This window comes from Taeniopygia guttata, chromosome 16 (assembly GCF_048771995.1).
Source record: "Taeniopygia guttata chromosome 16, bTaeGut7.mat, whole genome shotgun sequence".
Classification (NCBI taxonomy): Eukaryota; Metazoa; Chordata; class Aves; order Passeriformes; family Estrildidae; genus Taeniopygia; species Taeniopygia guttata.
The window spans coordinates 5,141,998-5,162,785 of record NC_133041.1 but is presented as its reverse complement, the minus strand read 5'-3'; the positions used below and the strand labels follow the sequence as shown (position 1 = coordinate 5,162,785).

The 20,788-nt window shown below is 46.0% G+C and overlaps 1 protein-coding gene across 1 annotated transcript in view; it reads right to left on the bottom strand.

Moving 5' to 3' along the window:
* Positions 1-262: 262 nt before the first annotated feature.
* LOC121470821 (syntaxin-4-like) overlaps positions 263-20,788 on the bottom strand; it is a 22,217-nt gene continuing 1,691 nt past the window's right edge. Inside the window, exons 3-11 of the mRNA XM_072936400.1 lie at positions 20,448-20,669; positions 16,839-16,938; positions 14,870-14,944; positions 13,212-13,276; positions 10,156-10,264; positions 8,744-8,820; positions 6,424-6,552; positions 3,295-3,405; positions 263-559 (exon numbers count right to left, since the gene is read on the bottom strand). Coding sequence (XP_072792501.1) covers positions 476-559; positions 3,295-3,405; positions 6,424-6,552; positions 8,744-8,820; positions 10,156-10,264; positions 13,212-13,276; positions 14,870-14,944; positions 16,839-16,938; positions 20,448-20,669 — 972 coding nt within the window. The 3' untranslated portion in view covers positions 263-475. The remainder of the gene's footprint in view (positions 560-3,294; positions 3,406-6,423; positions 6,553-8,743; positions 8,821-10,155; positions 10,265-13,211; positions 13,277-14,869; positions 14,945-16,838; positions 16,939-20,447; positions 20,670-20,788) is intronic.

The following is a 20,788-nucleotide window of genomic DNA, read 5'->3' as shown; positions in this document are numbered from 1 at the left end:
GATTTTTTGGTATTTTTAAGATTTTTTGGTGGTTTTTGGGGGCATTTTGGGGGGATTTTGGGTTTTTTGAGGGCATTTCTGGGGTTTTTTTGGGGCATTTTTGGGGTTTTTTGGGGCATTTTGGGTTATTTGAGGTAATTTCTGGGTTTTTTTTGCATAATTTTTGGTTTTTTGGGGCTTTTCAGGGACTTCTGGTGGTTTTTTGGGTCATTTTGGTCATATTTGGGATTTTTTTTGGCAATTTTTGGGCTCATTCGCCTCATTTTAGGTTAAAAAGTGCTTTATTCTCCGATGACGTCACCGCCAGCCAATCAGAACCGCCCGGCTGGCGAGGGGGCGTGGCTCACAGTGACGGACACCCACCCCGACCAATCAGCTGCGCGCAGGGGGCGGGACCGGGTTTCGTCCAATCGGATCCGCGTGGGGGCGTGTCCGGCGGTGATTGGCGGCTCCCGCAGCCAATGGGAGCGCGGCGTCAGCCGGCGGCCACTGAGGCGGCCACAATGGCCGCCAGGACCAAGATGGCGGCCGAGGCGCAGGCGGCGAGGGCCAAACGCTTCTGCGGACCAGTATGGACCAGTATGAACCAGTATGGACCAGTATGGACCAGTATAAACCAGTTTGGACCAGTATGGACCAGTATGGACCAGTATGGACCAGTATGGACCAGTATGAACCAGTTTGGACTGGTTTGGGACGATATAAACCAGTATGAACCAGTTTGGACCAGTATGGACCAGTATGAACCAGTATGGACCAGTATGAACCAGTATGGACCAGTTTGGACCAGTATAAACCAGTATGAACCAGTATGGACCAGTATAAACCAGTATGGACCAGTATGGACCGGTTTGGACTGGTTTGGACCAGTATGGACCAGTATGAACCAGTTTGGACCGGTTTGGACCAGTATAAACCATTATAAACCAGTATGAACCAGTATGAACCAGTATGGACCAGTATGAACCAGTATGGACTGGTTTGGACCAGTATAAATCATTATAAACCAGTACGAACCGATCTGGACCAGTATAAACCAGTATGGACCCCAAAAACCAAACCAAACCAGTATAAACCAGTATGGACCAATACAAACCAAACCAGTATAAACCAGTATGGACTGATTTGGACCAGTATAAACCAGTTTGGACCAGTTTGGGACAATATAAACCAGTACAAACTGATTTGGACCAGTATAAACCAGTATGGACCAATACAAACCAATTTGTACCAGTATAAACCAGTTTGGACCAGTATAAACCAGTACAAACCAGTTTGGAATGATAAAAATCAATAAAAACCAGGAAAAACCAGTATGGACCAGTATAAACCAGTTCGTCCCACCACTCCCAGTCCCTCCCAGTATAAACCAGTTCAATCCCAGTCCCTCCCAGTCCCTCCCAGTTCAATCCCAGTATAAACCAGTTCCCTCCCAGTCCCTCCCAGTCCAAACCAGTTCAATCCCAGTCCCTCCCAGTATAAACCAGTCCCTCCCAGTTTGCTCCCAGTTCCCTCCCAGTCCCTCCCAGTATAAACCAGTCCCTCCCAGTCCATCCCAGTATAAACCAGTCCCTCCCAGTTCCCCCCCAGTCCCTCCCAGTTCAATCCCAGTTCATCCCAGTCCATCCCAGTCCCTCCCAGTTCAATCCCAGTTCAATCCCAGTCCATCCCAGTATAAACCAGTTCATCCCAGTCCATCCCAGTTCAATCCCAGTTCCTCCCCAGTCCCTCCCAGTATAAACCAGTTCATCCCAGTCCCTCCCAGTCCCTCCCAGTTCCCTCCCAGTATAAACCAGTCCCTCCCAGTTCAATCCCAGTCCATCCCAGTCCCTCCCAGTATAAACCAGTATAAACCAGTCCATCCCAGTATAAACCAGTCCCTCCCAGTCCCTCCCAGTTTAATCCCAGTCCCTCCCAGTTCAATCCCAGTCCCTCCCAGTCCCTCCCAGTATAAACCAGTTCCCTCCCAGTCCATCCCAGTCCATCCCAGTTCCCTCCCAGTCCCTCCCAGTTTATCCCAGTTCAATCCCAGTCCCTCCCAGTTCAGTCCCAGTTCAGTCCCAGTCCATCCCAGTATAAACCAGTCCTTCCCAGTATAAACCAGTCCCTCCCAGTTCAATCCCAGTTCAATCCCAGTCCCTCCCAGTATAAACCAGTTCAATCCCAGTCCATCCCAGTCCATCCCAGTTCCTCCCAGTCCCTCCCAGTCCCTCCCAGTATAAACCAGTTCCCTCCCAGTCCGTCCCAGTCCCTCCCAGTTCCCTCCCAGTTCAATCCCAGTCCATCCCAGTTCAATCCCAGTCCCTCCCAGTATAAACCAGTTCAATCCCAGTCCTTCCCAGTATAAACCAGTTCCCTCCCAGTCCCTCCCAGTCCCTCCCAGTTCCTCCCAGTTCAATCCCAGTCCATCCCAGTTCAATCCCAGTTCCCCTCCAGTCCCTCCCAGTATGAACCAGTTCCCCCCCAGTCCCTCCCAGTTCCCTCCCAGTCCCTCCCAGTATAAACCAGTCCCTCCCAGTATAAACCAGTCCCTCCCAGTTTATCCCAGTTCCTCCCAGTTCAATCCCAGTTCCTCCCAGTTCCCTCCCAGTCCCTCCCAGTATAAACCAGTCCCTCCCAGTTCCTCCCAGTTCAATCCCAGTCCCTCCCAGTCCATCCCAGTATAAACCAGTTCATCCCAGTCCATCCCAGTTCAATCCCAGTCCCTCCCAGTCCCTCCCAGTCCCTCCCAGTTCAATCCCAGTCCCTCCCAGTATAAACCAGTTCCCTCCCAGTCCCTCCCAGTTCAATCCCAGTTACCCCCAGTCCATCCCAGTCCCTCCCAGTATAAACCAGTCCCTCCCAGTTCAATCCCAGTCCATCCCAGTCCCTCCCAGTCCCTCCCAGTTCAATCCCAGTCCCTCCCAGTATAAACCAGTTCCCTCCCAGTTCAATCCCAGTCCACCCCAGTCCCTCCCAGTATATCCCAGTCCATCCCAGTCCCTCCCAGTATAAACCAGTCCCTCCCAGTTCCCTCCCAGTCCCTCCCAGTTCAATCCCAGTCCATCCCAGTTCCCTCCCAGTCCCTCCCAGTCCCTCCCAGTTCAATCCCAGTTCCTCCCAGTATAAACCAGTTCAATCCCAGTCCCTCCCAGTTCCATCCCAGTTCCCTCCCAGTTCCCTCCCAGTCCATCCCAGTTCAATCCCAGTCCATCCCAGTCCATCCCAGTTCCCTCCCAGTCCCTCCCAGTCCCTCCCAGTCCCTCCCAGTATAAACCAGTCCCTCCCAGTATAAACCAGTATAAACCAGTTCACCTTGCGCGCCCCCCGCCGCCGTTGCCCCGCCCCCCTCAGGTGGCTCCGCCCCTTCCCGAGCTCCGCCCCCGAGTCCTGCACGTGGCGCTCGATGCGGTCGATGACGTCACCCTGCACCAGTATAAACCAGTATAAACCAGTAAGAACCAGTATAAACCAGTATAGATAGGAATAAACCAGTATAAACCAGTATAAACCAGTATAAACCAGTTTGGGCCACCCTGGGCTGCACTGGGACCCTCCCAGTCCGTCCCAGTTCATCCCAGTTCATCCCAGTTCCCTCCCAGTACAAACCAGTATAAACCAGTATGAACCAGTATGGACCAGTATAAACCAGTATGGATGGGAATAAACCAGTATAAACCAGTATAAACCAGTATAAACCAGTTTGGGCCCCCCTGGGCTGGGCTGGGACCCTCCCAGTCCATCCCAGTTCCCTCCCAGTCCATCCCAGTTCCCTCCCAGTTCCCTCCCAGTTCCCTCCCAGTATAAACCAGTATAAACCAGTAAAAACCAGTAAGAACCAGAAAAAACCAGTATGGATAGGAATAAACCAGTATAAACCAATATAAACCAGTATAAACCAGTTTGGGCCCCCCTGAGCTAGGATGGGACCCTCCCAGTCCATCCCAGTTCCGTCCCAGTACAAACCAGTATAAACCAGTACAGACCAGTCCCATTTTAATCCCAAAAATCGCCATTTTCTGCCTGAAAATCTCCATTTTTCACCCCAAAATCCCCATTTTTCACCCCAAAACCACCGGGATTTTTGCCCCGGGCCCCTCCCAGTACAAACCAGTTCATCCCAGTTCATCCCAGTTCCCTCCCAGTACAAACCAGTATAAACCAGTACAGACCAGTCCCATTTTAATCCCAAAAATCGCCATTTTCCGCCTGAAAATCTCAAATTTTCACCCCAAAATCCCCATTTTTCACCCCAAAACCACCAGGACTTTTCCCCCAGTCCCTCCCAGTATAAACCAGTATAAACCAGTACAGACCAGTACAAACCAGTCCCGTTTCCATCCCAAAAATCGCCATTTTCCACCTGAAAATCTCAATTTTTCACCCCAAAATCTCCATTTTTCACCCCAAAATCCCCATTTTTCACCCCAAAACCACCGGGATTTTTCCCCCCGGGCCCCTCCCAGTCCGTCCCAGTACAAACCAGTATAAACCAGTTCATCCCAGTTCCCTCCCAGTCCGTCCCAGTATAACCCAGTCCCGTTTTCATCCCAAAAATCACCATTTTCTGACTAAAAATCTCCATTTTTCACCCCAAAATCCCCATTTTTCACCCCAAAACGACTGGGATTTTTCCCCCGGGCCCCTCCCAGTCCCTCCCAGTACAAACCAGTATAAACCAGTTCATCCCAGTTCCCTCCCAGTACAAACCAGTATGGACCAGTATGGACCAGTATAACCCAGTCCCATTTTAATCCCAAAAATCTCCATTTTTCACCCCAAAATCTCCATTTTTCACCCCAAAACCACCGGGATTTTTCCCCCGGGCCCCTCCCAGTACAAACCAGTATAAACCAGTACAGACCAGTCCCATTTTAATCCCAAAAATCGCCATTTTCCGCCTGAAAATCTCCATTTTTCACCCTAAAATCTCCATTTTTCACCCCAAAATCTCCATTTTTCACCCCAAAACCACCAGGATTTTTGCCCCGGGCCCCTCCCAGTACAAACCAGTATAAACCAGTACAGACCAGTATAAACCAGTCCCATTTTAATCCCAAAAATCACCATTTTCTGCCTGAAAATCTCAAATTTTCACCCCAAAATCCCCATTTTTCACCCCAAAACCACCGGGATTTTTGCCCCGGGCCCCTCCCAGTCCGTCCCAGTACAAACCAGTATAAACCAGTTCATCCCAGTTCCCTCCCAGTACAAACCAGTATAAACCAGTCCCATTTCATACCCAAAAATCGCCATTTTCTGCCTAAAAATCCCCATTTTTCACCCCAAAATCCCCATTTTTCACCCCAAAACCACCAGGATTTTTCCCCCGGGCCCCTCCCAGTATAAACCAGTACAAACCAGTACAAACCAGTATAAACCAGTACAAACCAGTATAAACCAGTATAAACCAGTCCCGTTTCCATCCCAAAAATCGCCATTTTCCGCCTGAAAATCTCCATTTTTCACCCCAAAATCTCAATTTTTCACCCCAAAATCCCCATTTTTCACCCCAAAACCGCCGGGATTTTTCCCCCGGGCCCATCCCAGTCCCTCCCAGTACAAACCAGTATAAACCAGTACAAACCAGTCCCATTTCCATCCCAAAAATCGCCATTTTCTGCCTGAAAATCTCCATTTTTCACCCCAAAATCCCCATTTTTCACCCCAAAACCGCCGGGATTTTTCCCCCGGGCCCCTCCCAGTACAAACCAGTATAAACCAGTTCATCCCAGTTCCCTCCCAGTACAAACCAGTCCCATTTCCATCCCAAAAATCGCCATTTTCTGCCTGAAAATCTCAATTTTTCACCCCAAAATCCCAATTTTTCACCCCAAAACCGCCGGGATTTTTCCCCCGGGCCCCTCCCAGTCTGTCCCAGTACAAACCAGTATAAACCAGTATGGACCAGTATGGACCAGTATAACCCAGTCCCGTTTTCATCCCAAAAATCGCCATTTTCCGACTAAAAAATCTCAATTTTTCACCCCAAAATCTCAATTTTTCACCCAAAATTCCCATTTTTCACCCCAAAACCACCGGGATTTTTCCCCCGGGCCCCTCCCAGTCTGTCCCAGTACAAACCAGTATAAACCAGTATGGACCAGTATGGACCAGTATAACCCAGTCCCGTTTTCATCCCAAAAATCGCCATTTTCCGCCAAAAATCTCAATTTTTTACCTCAAAATCTCCATTTTTCACCCCAAAACCACCCGGATTTTTCCCCGGGGCCCCTCCTAGTCCCTCCCAGTACAAACCAGTATAAACCAGTACAGACCAGTATAAACCAGTCCCATTTCCATCCCAAAAATCTCCATTTTCTGCCTGAAAATCTCCATTTTTTACCCCAAAATCCCCATTTTTCACCCCAAAACCACCGGGATTTTTCCCCCCGAGCCCCTCCCAGTCCCTCCCAGTATAAACCAGTATAAACCAGTTCGGACCTGGGCCTCCACGGTGCTGCCCAGCAGCCGGAACAGCTCTCCCAGCTCGCGGAGGCCGCGCTCCAGGCGCCGAATTTCGCGGTGCCGCGTCCCGGCCTCGTCCAGCGCCGCCCGCGCCGCGCCCGCAGCCTGACCAAAAATGGACAAATTCACCCCAAAATTCATCCCAAAATGGTACAAAGCCAAAAAATTCAAATTCAGCCCAAAATGGAAAAATTCACCCCAAAAATGGCAAAAATCACCCCAAAATTCACCCCAAATCGGCACAAAGTCAAAAAATTCAACCCAGAAAACCCAAAATATCCCAAAATTTATCCAAAATCGGCGAAATTCACCCCAAAATTCACAAAAAAATCGGTGAAATTCACCCCAAAATTCACCCCAAAATTCATCCCGAAATGGCAAAGTCAAAAAATTCAAATTCGCCCCAAAATGGAAAAGTTCGCCCCAAAATTCACCCAAAATGGACAAATTCACCCCAAAATTCACTCCAAAATGGACAAATTCACCCCAAAATTCACCCCGAATCGGCACAAAGTCAAAAAATTCAAATTCGCCCCAAATGGAAAAATTCACCCCAAAATTCACCCCAAAATCGGTGAAATTCACCCCAAAATTCACCCCAGAAACAGAAAAATTCACCCCAAAATTCACCCAAAAAATCACCCCAAAATCAGTCAAATTCACCCCAAAATTCACCCCAAAATCGGCCAAATTCACCCCAAAATCGGCCAAATTCACCCCAAAATCCACCCCAAAATGGCCAAATTTACCCCAAAATTGCACAAAGTCAAAAAATTCAACCCAGCAAATGCAAAACACAAAAAAACCCAAAATTGACCCAAAATCGGACAAATTCACCCCAAAATTCACCCCAAAATGGACAAATTCACCCCAAAATTCACCCCAAAAATCACCCCAAAATTCACCCAAAATTCACGCAAAAAACGGACAAATTCACCCCAAAAATCACCCTGAAATTCACCCCAAATCGGCCAAATTCACCCCAAAATTCACCCCAAAATTCACCCCAAATTGGCCAAATTCACCCCAAAAACCACCCCAAAAATGGCAAAATTCACCCCAAAATTCACCCCGAAAATGGACAAATTCACACCAAAATTTACCCCAAAATTCACCCCAAAATCCACCCCAAAATGGTACAAAGCCAAAAAATTCAAATTCGCCCCAAAATGGAAAAATTCGCCCCAAAATCTACCCCAAAAATGGCCAAATTCACCCCAAAATTCACCCCAAAATTCACCCCAAATCGGCACAAAGTCAAAAAATTCAACCCAGAAAACCCAAAATCCAAAAAATCCCAAAATTTATCCAAAATCGGACAAATTGACCCCAAAATTCACCCCAAAATTCACCCCAAAATGGTGAAATTCACCCCAAAAATCACCCCAAAATGGCACAAAGTCAAAAAATTCAAATTGGCCCCAAAATGGAAAAATTCACCCCAAAATTTATCCCAAAAATGGTGAAATTCTCCCCAAAATTCAGCCCAAAATTCAGCCCAAAATTCACCCCAAAATCAGCCAAATTCAGCCCAAAATCCACCCCAAAATGGACAAATTCACCCCAAAATTCACCCCAAAATCAGCCAAATTCACCCCAAAATTCAACCCAAAATTCACCCCAAAATTCACCCCAAAATCAGCCAAATTCAGCCCAAAATCCACCCCAAAATGGACAAATTCACCCCAAAATTCACCCGAAAACGGCCAAATTCACATCAAAATTCACCCCAAAATGGACAAATTCACCCCAAAATTCACCCCAAAATCGGCCAAATTCACCCCAAAATTCACCCAAAATCAGCCAAATTCACCCTAAAACGGACAAATTCATTCCAAAAATGGACAAATTCCCCCCAAAATCCACCCCAAATCAGCACAAAGTCAAAAAATTCAACCCAGCAAAGCAAAATCCCAAAAAAAACAGAAATTCACCCAAAATTGGACAAATTAACCCCAAAACGGACAAATTCACCCCAAAATTCACCCCAAAATGGACAAATTCACCCAAAATCGGCCAAATTCACCCCAAAATTCACCCCAAATCAGCACAAAACCCAAAATCCCCCAACAACCCCAAAATTCACTCAAAATTGGTGAAATTTACCCCAAAATTTAACCCAAAGTCGGCCAAACTCCCCCCGAAATTCAACCAAAATCGGCAAAATTCACCCCAAAAATTCATCCCATAACCCAAATTTCCCTCAAAAAAGAACACGTTTACCCCAAAAAAAACCCCAAAAATCCCGAATTTCTCCCCGAAGCCCCAAAATCGGCGTTTTTTGCCCCAAACTGACGTTGGGGACGAAGATTTGGGTCTGTCCCGACTCCAACAGCTGCTCCAGTTCCTCCTCCGACAGCGGCGCGTGCCCGGCTGCCAAAAACGGGAAAATCACCCCAAAATTGGGTCAGAAACCACAAAATTGGGGTCAGAAACCACAAAATTGGGTTAGAAACCCCGAAATTGGGAAAAGGCACCCAAAAAATGGGAAATTTACCCCAAAATTGGGTCAGAAACCACAAAATTGGGGTCAGAAACCCCAAAATTGGCATCAGAAACCTCAAAACTGGTAAAAGTGACCCAAAAAACAGGAAAATTACCCCAAAATTGAGGTCAGAAACCACAAAATTGGAGTCAGAAACCCCAAAAATGGGAAAAATGACCAAAAAAATGGGAAATTTACCCCAAAAATGGGAAAATTACCCCAAAATTCGGGTTAGAAACCCCAAAATTGGGAAAAGCCACCCAAAAAATGGGAAAATTACCCCAAAATTGAGGTCAGAAACCACAAAATTGGAGTCAGAAACCCCAAAAATGGGAAAAGCGACCCAAAAACTGGGAAATTTACCCCAAAATTGGGAAAACCGACCCAAAATACGGCAAATTTACCCCAAAATTGGTGTCAGAAACCACAAAATTGGAGTCAGAAACCCCAAAATTGGGAAAAGCCACCCAAAAAATGGGAAATTTACCCCAAAATTGGGGTCAGAAACCCCAAAATTGGGAATAGCAACCCAAAAAATGGGAAATTTACCCCAAAATTGGGAAAATTACCCCAAAATTGGGTTAGAAACCTCAAAATTGGAAAAATTATCACAGAAATGGGAAAAGGGACCTCAAAAATGGGAAATTCATCCCAAAAATGGGAAAATTTACCCCAAAATTGGGAAATTCATCCCAAAAATGGGAAAAATTATCCCAGAAATGGGAAAAGTGACCGAAAAAATGGGAAAAGGGACCCAAAAAAAGGGAAATTACCCCAAAATTTGGGTCAGAAACCCCAAAATTTGGAATAGCAACCAAAAAAATGGGAAATTTACCCCAAAAATGGGAAAATTACCCCAAAATTACAGTCAGAAACCCCAAAATTGGGTTAGAAACCTCAAAATTGGGAAAAGTAACACAAAAAATGGGAAATTTACCCCAAAAATGGGAAAAGGGACCCAAAAAATGTTAAAATTTACCCCAAAAATGTGAAAATTTACCCCAAAATTGGGAAAAATTATCCCAAAAATGGGAAAAGAAACCAAAAAATGGGGAAAAGGGACCCAAAAAATGGGAAAATTTCAGGATTTCCCCAAATTTTCAACCCCCCAAATTTCCGGGACCCTCCCACGGATTTCGGGACCCCCCCCAAATTTCAGCCATTCCCCAAAATTCCCAAAAACCCCCAAAATTTTTGGGATTTTCCCCAAATTTGGGTCTCACCGATCTGGAGCTGCCGCTGGATCCGTTCGAGGTTCCGCTGTCGGTACCGGGATTGAACCGTCTGCAGCCGCTCGGTCACCCCAAAAAACTGCTGGGCCAGGAGCCCGTGCTGGGGGGGAATCCCGAAATTCCCCAAAATTCCCCAAAATTCCCAAAAAATTCACAAAAATCCCCGTGAAAATCCGCCCAGAAATGGCCAAAATCTGCCCAGAAACGGCCAAAATCCGCCCAGAAACGGCCAAAATCAACCCAAAATTGACCCAAATCCACCCAAAACTGCTGCACCAGGAGCCCGTGCTGGGGGGATCCCAAAATTCCCAAAAATTCCCAAAAATTCCAAAAAAACCGCGTGAAAATCCGCCCAGAAACGGCCAAAATCCGCCCAGAAACGGCCAAAATCCACCCAAAATTGACCCAAATCCACGCAAAATCCACCCCAGGGACCCCCAAAACTGCAAGACCAGAACCCAAAATCCGTCAGGAACCCAAAATTCCCAAAAATTCCCAAAATTCCAAAAAAATTCCCAAAAATCCCCACAAAAATCCGCCCAGAAACGGCCAAAATCCGCCCAGAAATGGCCAAAATCCACCCAGAAACGGCCAAAATCCACCCCAGGGACCCCCAAAACTGCCGGGCCAGACCCCAAAAATCCGTCAGGAACCCAAAATTCCCAAAAATTCCCAAAATTCCAAAAAAATTCCCAAAAATCCCCACAAAAATCCGCCCAGAAACGGCCAAAATCCGCCCAGAAATGGCCAAAATCCACCCAGAAACGGCCAAAATCTGCTCAATTCCACCCAAAATGCCCCAAAACTGCTGCGCCAGGAGCCCGTGCTGGGGGGGACCCCGAAATTCCCAAAAATTCCCAAAATTTCCCAAAAATTCCCAAAAATTCCCGTGAAAATCTGCCCAGAAACGGCCAAAATCCGCCCAGAAACGGCCAAAATCTGCCCAGAAATGGCCAAAATCCGCCCAAATCCACCCAAAACTGCTGCGCCAGGAGGCCGTGCTGGGGGGGACCCGAAATTCCCAAAAATTCCCAAAAATTCCCAAAAATCCCCGCGAAAATCCGCCCAGAAATGGCCAAAATCCGCCCAGAAACGGCCAAAATCGACCCAAATCAACCCAAAATTCCCCCCAGGGACCCCCAAAACTGCCGGGCGGACCCCAAAAATCCGTCAGGGACCCAAAATTCCCAAAAATTCCCAAAAATTCCCAAAAATTCCCAAAAATCCCAAAAAAATTCCCAAAAATCCCCGTGAAAATCCGCCCAGAAACGGCCAAAATCGACCCAAATCAACCCAAAATTGACCCAAATCCACCCAAAACTGCCGGGCCAGGAGCCCGTGCTGGGGGGGAATCCCAAAATTCCCAAAAATTCCCCAAAATTCCCAAAAATTCCCAAAAATCCCCGCGAAAATCCGCCCAGAAACGGCCAAAATCCGCCCAGAAACGGCCAAAATCCGCCCAGAAACGGCCAAAATACGCCCAAAAATGGCCAAAATCAACCCAAAATTGGCTCAATTCCACCCAAATCCACCCAAAATTGCTGGGCTGGACCCCAAAAATCCATCAGGAACCCAAAATTCCCAAAAATTCCCAAAAATTCCCAAAAATTCCCAAAAATCCCCGTGAAAATCCGCCCAGAAACGGCCAAAATCCGCCCAGAAACGGCCAAAATCCGCTCAATTCCACCCAAAATCCCCCAAAACTGCTGCGCCAGGAGCCCGTGCTGGGGGGGAATCCCAAAAATTCCCAAAAATTCCCCAAATTCCAAAAAAATTCCCAAAAATCCCCGTGAAAATCCGCCCAGAAACGGCCAAAATCCGCCCAGAAACGGCCAAAATCTGCTCAAAATCGACCCAATTCCACCCAAAATCCACCCCAGGGACCCCCAAAACTGTTGGGCCGGACCCCAAAAATCCGTCAGGGACCCAAAATTCCAAAAAATTCCCAAAAATTCCCAAAAAATTCCCAAAAATCCCGGCGAAAATCCGCCCAGAAACGGCCAAAATCCGCCCAGAAACGGCCAAAATCCGCCCAGAAACGGCCAAAATCCGCCCAAAATTGACCCAAATCCACCCAAAATTCCCCCCAGGGACCTCCAAAACCTGTCAGGAACCCAAAATTCCCAAAAATTCCCAAAAATTCCCAAAATTCCAAAAAAATTCCCAAAAAACCCCGTGAAAATCCACCCAGAAATGGCCAAAATCCGCCCAGAAACGGCCAAAATCCGCCCAGAAATGGCCAAAATCCGCCCAGAAACGGCCAAAATCCACCCAAAATTGACCCAAATCCACCGAAAATTGCTGGGCGGGACCCAAAAATCCATCAGGAACCCAAAATTCCCAAAAATTCCCAAAAATTCCCAAAAATCCCCGCGAAAATCCGCCCAGAAACGGCCAAAATCCGCCCAGAAACGGCCAAAATCCGCCCAGAAACGGCCAAAATCCACCCAAAATTGACCCAAATCCACCCAAAACTGCTGCGCCAGGAGCCCGTGCTGGGGGGATCCCGAAATTCCCAAAAATTCCCAAAAATTCCCAAAAATTCCCACAAAATTCCCAAAAATCCCAAAAAAATTCCCAAAAATCGCCGTGAAAATCCACCCAGAAACGGCCAAAATCCGCTCAATTCCACCCCAAATCCGGCCAAAATCCCCTGAATTCAGCCCAAAATTCATCCAAAAAACCCAAATTTGCCGCAAATTCCCTCAAAATTCCCCCAAAATCCCCAAAAAACCCCCAAATTTCCCCAAATTCCCCCCAAAAACCCCAAATTTCCCCCAAATATCCCCAAAATTCCCCAAAAAATCCCCAAATTCCCCCAAAAAACCCCAAATTTCCCCAAAAAAGCCCCAAATTTTCCCCAAATTCCCCCAAAAATCCCCAAATTCCCAAAAAAAACCTCCAAAATTCCTCCAAAAATCCCCAAATTCCCCAAAAAAACCCCCAAATTTTCCCCAAATTCCTCCCAAATGCCCCAAATTCCTCCGAATTCACCCCAAATTTCCCCCAATCCTGAATTTCCCAAAATCGGCGGAATTCTCCCCAACCTGAGTCCGCCGCAGCCGCTCCCGAACCGAACCCGGACCCGAATCCGACCCCGACGGCTCCAGCCCTGAAATGGGGAAAAAAACCCAAAAAATGGTTAAAAATTAAATAAACAGGGGAAAAAACCCAAAAAATGGGGAAAAAATTAAATAAACAGGAAAAAAACCCAAAAAATTGGGTAAAAAATTAAATAAATGTGGGAAAAAAAACCAAAAAAAATGGGCAAAAAAAATTAGATAAATGGGGGAAAAAAAAGCCCAAAAATTGGGTAAAAGCGAAAAAAATGGTGGAAAAAAACCCAAAAAATGGGGAAAAAATTAAATAAATGGGGAAAAAAACCCAAAAAATGGGGAAAAAATTTTTAAAAATGGGAAAAAAAAACCAAAAATTGGGTAAGAATTAAATAAATGGGGGAAAACAACACAAAAAATGGGGGAAAAAAATTAAATAAATGGGGAAAAAACCAAAAAATTGGGTAACAACTAAAAAAATGGGGGAAAATAACCAAAAAATGGGGAAAAAAATAAATAAACGGGAAAAAAACCCCAAAAAATTGGGCAAAAAATTAAATAAATGGGGAAAATAACCCCAAAAATGGGCGAAAAGAAATAAAATGGGGAAAGGGAATAAAAAATGGGACAAAAATCCCAAAAATGGGGAAAAAAATCCCAAAAATGGGAACTTGGAGGGGATTTTGGGGGATTTTTGGGGTGTTTTGGGGGTATTTTTGGTGTTTTGGGAGAGTTTTGGGGTATTTTGGGTGTTTTTGGTGTATTTTGGGTGGTTTGGGTGTATTTGGGTTTTTTGGGTTAGTTTTGGGGCATTTTTAGGGTGGTTTTGGGGTATTTTGGGTGTTTTTAGGGTGTATTTTGGTTTTTTGGGGCTGTTTTGTGGGCATTTTTCATAGTTTTGGGGTATTTTGGGTGGTGTTTGGGGTATTTTGGGTGGTTTTTGGGGTAATTTGGGTGGTTTTGGGGTATTTTGGGGTGGTTTTGGTGTATTTTGGGTTTTTGGGGTGTTTTGGGGGTATTTTTGGGTGGTTTTGGGGTATTTTGGGTGGTTTTTGGGGTGTTTTTTGTGTATTTGGATTTTTTGGGGTATTTTTGGGGATATTTTGGGGTGTTTTGGGGATATTTTGGGGTGTTTTGGGGCTGTTTTGGGGATATTTTGGGGTGTTTCGGGGTGTTTTGGGGTGTTTTGGGCTGTTTTGGGGATATTTTGGGGATATTTTGGGGTGTTTTGGGGTACTTTGAGGATATTTTGGGGATATTTTGGGGACATTTTGGGGTGTTTTGGGGATATTTTGGGGTATTTTGGGGTGTTTCGGGCTGTTTTGGGGTGTTTTGGGGGTATTTTGGGTGGTTTTTGGGGTATTTTGGGTTGTTTTTTGTGTATTTGGGGTTTTTGGGGTGTTTTGGGGGTATTTTGGGTTGTTTTTTGTGTATTTCGAGTTTTTGGGGTGTTTCGGGGTACTTTGGGAATATTTTGGGGATATTTTGGGGTGTTTTGGGGATATTTTGGGGATATTTTGGGGATATTTTGGGCTGTTTTGGGGTGTTTTTTGTGCATTTGGGGTTTTTGGGGTGTTTCGGGGTACTTTGGTGATATTTTGGGGTATTTTGGGATATTTTGGGGTATTTTGGGGTGTTTTTGGGGGTACCTCTCAGCCCCGCCTGAATCTCCCGTGTCAGATCCTGAATCTCGTCCCGGACCCGCTGCAAATCCTCCTGGAGCTCTGGGGGACCAAAAACGGGGAAATTTCACCCAAAATCCACCCAAAAATTCATCCAAAAATCACCCAAACTCAGCCCAGATCCTCCTGGAGCTCTGGGGGACCAAAAACGGGGAAATTTCACCCAAAATCCACCCAAAAATTCATCCAAAAATCACCCAAACCCAGCCCAAATCCTCCTGGAGTTACGGGGGACCAAAAATGGTGAAAATTCACCCAAAATCCACCCCAAAAACGGCCAAAAATCACCCAAACCCAGCCCAGATCCTCCTGGAGCTCTGGGGGACCAAAAATGGCCAAATTTCACCCAAAATCCACCCAAAAATTCATCCAAAAATCACCCAGATCCTCCTGGAGCTCTGGGGGACCAAAACTGGCCAAAATTCACCCAAAATCCACCCAAAAATTCATCCAAACCCAGCCCAGATCCTCGTGGAGCTCTGAGGGACCAAAAATTGTGAAAATTCACCCAAAATCCACCCCAAAAATGGCCAAAAATCACCCAGATCCTCCTGGAGCTCTGGGGGACCAAAAACGGGCAAAATTCACCCAAAATCCACCCAAAAAATCACCCAAACCCAGCCCAGATCCTCCTGGAGCTCTGGGGGACCAAAAATGGCCAAAATTCACCCAAAATCCACCCAAAAAATGGCCAAAATTCACCCAAACCCAGCCCAAATCCTCCTGGAGCTCTGGGGGACCAGAAATGGTGAAATTTCACCCAAAATCCACCCAAAAATTCATCCAAAAATCACCCAGATCCTCCTGGAGCTCTGGGGGACCAAAAACGGCCAAAATTCACCCAAAATCCACCCCAAAAATGGCCAAAAATCACCCAAACTCAGCCCAGATCCTCCTGGAGCTCTGAGGGGACCAAAACCAGCAAAAATTCACCCAAATCTCCCCAAAACCTCCCAAATTTCTCCCAAAATTCCCCAAAAACACCCAAACCCCCCCCCAAAAAAAAAATCCAAAATTCCCCTAAAATTCCACGAATTTCCCAAAAAAATTCATCCAGAATCACCCGAAACCCCCCAAAAAACTCCCCAAAGTCCCAAATTTGCCCCAAAGTGCCCCAAAATCCCCCGAATTTGCCCCCAAACCCCCCAAATTTCCCCAAACTGCCCCAAAACCCCCCGAATTTGCCCCAAAACCCCCCAAATTTGCCCAAAACTGCCCCAAAACCCCCCAAATTTGCCCCCAAACCCCCCAAATTCACCCCATAACCCCCCGAATTTTCCCCCGAATTCACCCCGAAAAGTGCCCGAAATTTGCCCCAAAACCCCCCAAATTTTCCCCAAACCCCCCGAATTCACCCCAAAACCCCCCGAATTTGCCCAAATTTGCCCCAAAACCCCCCGAATTTGCCCCGAAATCCCCTAAATTTGCCCCAAATTCACCCTGAAGTGCCCAAAATTTGCCCCCAAACCCCCCGAATTTGCCCCAAAACCCCCCGAATTCACCCCAAAATGCCCCAAAACCTCCCAAATTCACCCCAAAGTGCCCCAAATTCACCCCCAAAAGCCCCCGAATTTGCCCCAAAATCCCTCCGAATTCTCCCCGAATTTGCCCCAAAACCTCCCAAATTTGCCCCAAAACCCCCCAAATTCACCCCAAACCCCCTGAATTTGTCCCGAATTTGCCCAAAACCGCCTGAATTTGCCCCAAATTCACCCCAAACAGCCCCAAATTTGCGCCAGAATCCCCCAAAGTCTCCCCGAATTTGCCCAAAACCCCCAAATTCACCCCAAATTTGCCCAAAACCCCCCAAATTCGCCCCAACCCCCCCGAATTTGCCCAAAACCCCCCGAATTCACCCCAAAGTGCCCCAAATTTGCCCCAAAACCCCCCGAATTTGCCCCGAATTTTCCCAAAACCCCCCGAATTCCCCCCAAACCTGGCGGGGGGAGGGGCGTGGCCAAGGCCCGTTCCTGCAGCCGCTCCAGCGCCGCCGCGCGCAGCGACAGCGCCCCCAGCGCCGAACGGAGGTACTGCGCCTGTCACGACATTGGGGGGGTTATATCGCGATATAAACGGGTCATATCGCGATATAAACACGGGGTTACACAGCGCCCCCAGCGCCGAGCGCAGGAACTGCGCCTGTCACGATATAAACCGGTCATATCGTGATATAAACGGGTCATATCGCGATATAAACCCACGATATCAACGGGGTCACACAGCGCCCCCAGCGCCGAGCGGAGGTACTGCGCCTGTCGCGATATAAACGGGGTCATATCGCGATATAAACGGGTCATATCGCGATATAAACACGGGGTCACACAGCGCCCCCAGCGCCGAGCGCAGGTACTGCGCCTGTCATCGCGATATAAACGTTATATCGCGATATCAACGGGTCATATCGCGATATAAACCCGCGATATCAACGGGGTCACACAGCGCCCCCAGCGCCGAGTGGAGGTACTGCGCCTATCACGACATGGGAGTTTATATCGCGATATAAACGGGTCATATCGCGATATAAACCCGCGATAGAAACAGGAGTCACAGCGCCCCCAGCGCCGAGCGCAGGAACTGCGCCTGTCGCGATATCAATGGGGTTATATCGCGATATAAACGGGTCATATCGCGATATAAACCCGCGATATCAACGGGGTCACACAGCGCCCCCAGCGCCGAGCGCAGGAACTGCGCCTGTCGCGATATCAACCGGTTATATCGCGATATAAACGGGTCATATCGCGATATAAACACGGGGTCACACAGCGCCCCCAGCGCCGAGCGCAGGTACTGCGCCTGTCATCGCGATATAAACGTTATATCGCGATATCAACGGGTCATATCGCGATATAAACCCGCGATATCAACGGGGTCACACAGCACCCCCAGCGCCGAGCGCAGGTACTGCGCCTGTCATCGCGACATAAACGTTATATCGCGATATAAACGGGTCATATCGCGATATAAACCCGCGATATGAGAGTTTATATCGCGATATAAACCCGCGATAGACACGGGGTCACACAGCGCCCCCAGCGCCGAGCGCAGGTACTGCGCCTGTCGCGATATTAGAGATTATATCGCGATATAAACCTGCGATACACACGTTATATCGCAATATAAACCTGCCATAGAGATGTTATATCGCGATATAAACCCGCGGTAGAGGCGTCATATCGCGATATAAACCCGCGATAGACACAGGAGTTATAGCGCGACAGGGGAGGTTATATCGCGATATAAACCGGGGTTATATCGCGATATCCACGGGGGTTATATCGCGATATACACGGGGGTTATATCGCGATATTAATGGGAGTTATATCGCGATATAAACCGGGATTATATCGCGATATCAACAGGGGTTATATCGCGATATCCACGGGGTTATATCGCGATATCCACTTGGGGCTCATCTCCTAATTTTTGAACTTTTTCCACATTTTTTAGTATCATTTTCCTTAATTTTGGGTTTTTTTCCTGATTTTTGCCTCTTTTTCGTGATTTTTGGGCCTTTTTCCCCAATCTTTGACCTTTTTCTCCCCATTTTTAGGATCTTTTCTTGATTTTTGGGCTCTTTTCCCAATTTTTGGGTTCATTTCCTGATTTTTGCCTTTTTTACCCCATTTTTGGGCTCTTTCCCCCAATTTTTGCCTCTTTTTCCTCGTTTTTGGCTCATTTTCCACATTTTTTGGTTCATTTCCTGATTTTTGGTTCCATTTTCCCGACTTTGGGCTCATCTCCTCATTTTTGGGCTCTTTTCCCCATTTTTGAACTCTTCCCATTTTTTTTAAACATTTTCCCAATTTTTGAGTTCATTTTCCTGATTTTTGGGCTCTTTTCCCATTTTTTAATATCATTTTCCTTAATTTTGGGCTTTTTTCCTGATTTTTGCCTCTTTTTCCATATTTTTGGCCCTTTTTTCCCGATCTTTGACCTTTTTCTCCCCATTTTTAGGATCTTTTCCTGATTTTTGGGGCTCTTTTCCCAATTTTTGGGTTCATTTCCTGATTTTTGCCTTTTTTACCCCATTTTTGGGCTCTTTCCCCCAATTTTTGCCTCTTTTTCCTCGTTTTTGGCTCATTTTCCACATTTTTTGGTTCATTTCCTGATTTTTGGTTCCATTTTCCCGACTTTGGGCTCATCTCCTCATTTTTGGGCTCTTTTCCCCATTTTTGAACTCTTCCCATTTTTTTTAAACATTTTCCCAATTTTTGAGTTCATTTTCCTGATTTTTGGGCTCTTTTCCCATTTTTTAATATCATTTTCCTTAATTTTGGGCTTTTTTCCTGATTTTTGCCTCTTTTTCCATATTTTTGGCCCTTTTTTCCCGATCTTTGACCTTTTTCTCCCCATTTTTAGGATCTTTTCCTGATTTTTGGGGCTCTTTTCCCAATTTTTGGGTTCATTTCCTGATTTTTGCCTTTTTTACCCCATTTTTGGACTCTTTCCCCCAATTTTTGCCTCTTTTTCGTTGTTTTTGGCTCATTTTCCACATTTTTTGGTTAAATTCCTGATTTTTGGTTTAATTTTCCCGACTTTGGGCTCTTTTCCCAATTTTTAGGCTCTTTTCCCAATTTTTGAACTCTTCCCATTTTTTTTTAACATTTTTCCACTTTTTGAGTTCATTTTTCTGATTTTTGGGCTCTTTTCCCATTTTTTAGTATCATTTTCCTTAATTTCGGGTTTTTTTCCTGATTTTTGCCTCTTTTTCCATATTTTTGGGCCTTTTTTCCCAATCTTTGACCTTTTTCTCCCCATTTTTAGGATCTTTTCCTAATTTTTGGGCTCTTTTCCCATTTTTTAGTATCACTTTCCTTAATTTTGGGTTTTTTTCCTGATTTTTGCCTCTTTTTCCTGATTTTTAACCTTTTTTTCCCGATCTTTGACCTTTTTCTCCCCATTTTAGGATCTTTTCCTGATTTTTGGGCTCTTTTCCCATTTTTTAGTATCATTTTCTTAATTTTGGGTTTTTTTCCTGATTTTTGCCTCTTTTTCCTGATTTTTGGGCCTTTTTTCCCCATCTTTGACCTTTTTCTCCCCATTTTAAGGATCTTTTCCTGATTTTTTGGGCTCTTTTCCCAATTTTTGGGTTAATTTCCTGATTTTTCCCTTTTTTACCCCATTTTTGGGCTCTTTCCCCCAATTTTTGCCTCTTTTTCGTTGTTTTTGGCTCCTTTTCCACATTTTTTGTTAATTTCCTGATTTTTGGTTTCATTTTCCCGACTTTGGGCTCTTTTCCCAATTTTTTAGGCTCTTTTCCCAATTTTTGAACTCTTCCCATTTATTTTTAACATTTTTCCACTTTTTGACTTCATTTTCCTGATTTTTGGGCTCTTTTCCCATTTTTTAGTATCATTTTCCTTAATTTTGGGTTTATTTCCTGATTTTTGCCTCTTTTTCCATATTTTGGGCCTTTTTTCCCTATTTTTGACCTTTTTCTCCCCATTTTTAGGATCTTTTCCACCGGGGTTATATCGCGATATACACCGGGGTAAAACGATATGCAAATGAGATGCAAATGAGATGCAAATGAGATGCAAACCTGGGCCAGGGCGGGGTCCTCGGGGGGGAGGAGCCGCCCCTCCCCCCCCCGCCCCTCCCCCTCCGAGTCCGAATCCGACGCCTGAGGGGAAAGAAAATAAACGAGAATTGGGGTGAAAAACGACGATTTTGGGAAAAAACACGGATTTGGGGGGAAAAACGCGGATTTTGGGAAAAAAAACCCTGAATTTGGGGGGAAAAGGGGAATTGGGGAAAAATAAACCTGGATTTTGGAAAAAAAACCAGGAATTAGGGAAAAATAAACCTGAATTTGGGGGGAAAAACGCGGATTTTGGGAAAAAAACGGATTTGGGGGAAAAACGGGAATTTGGGAAAAATAAA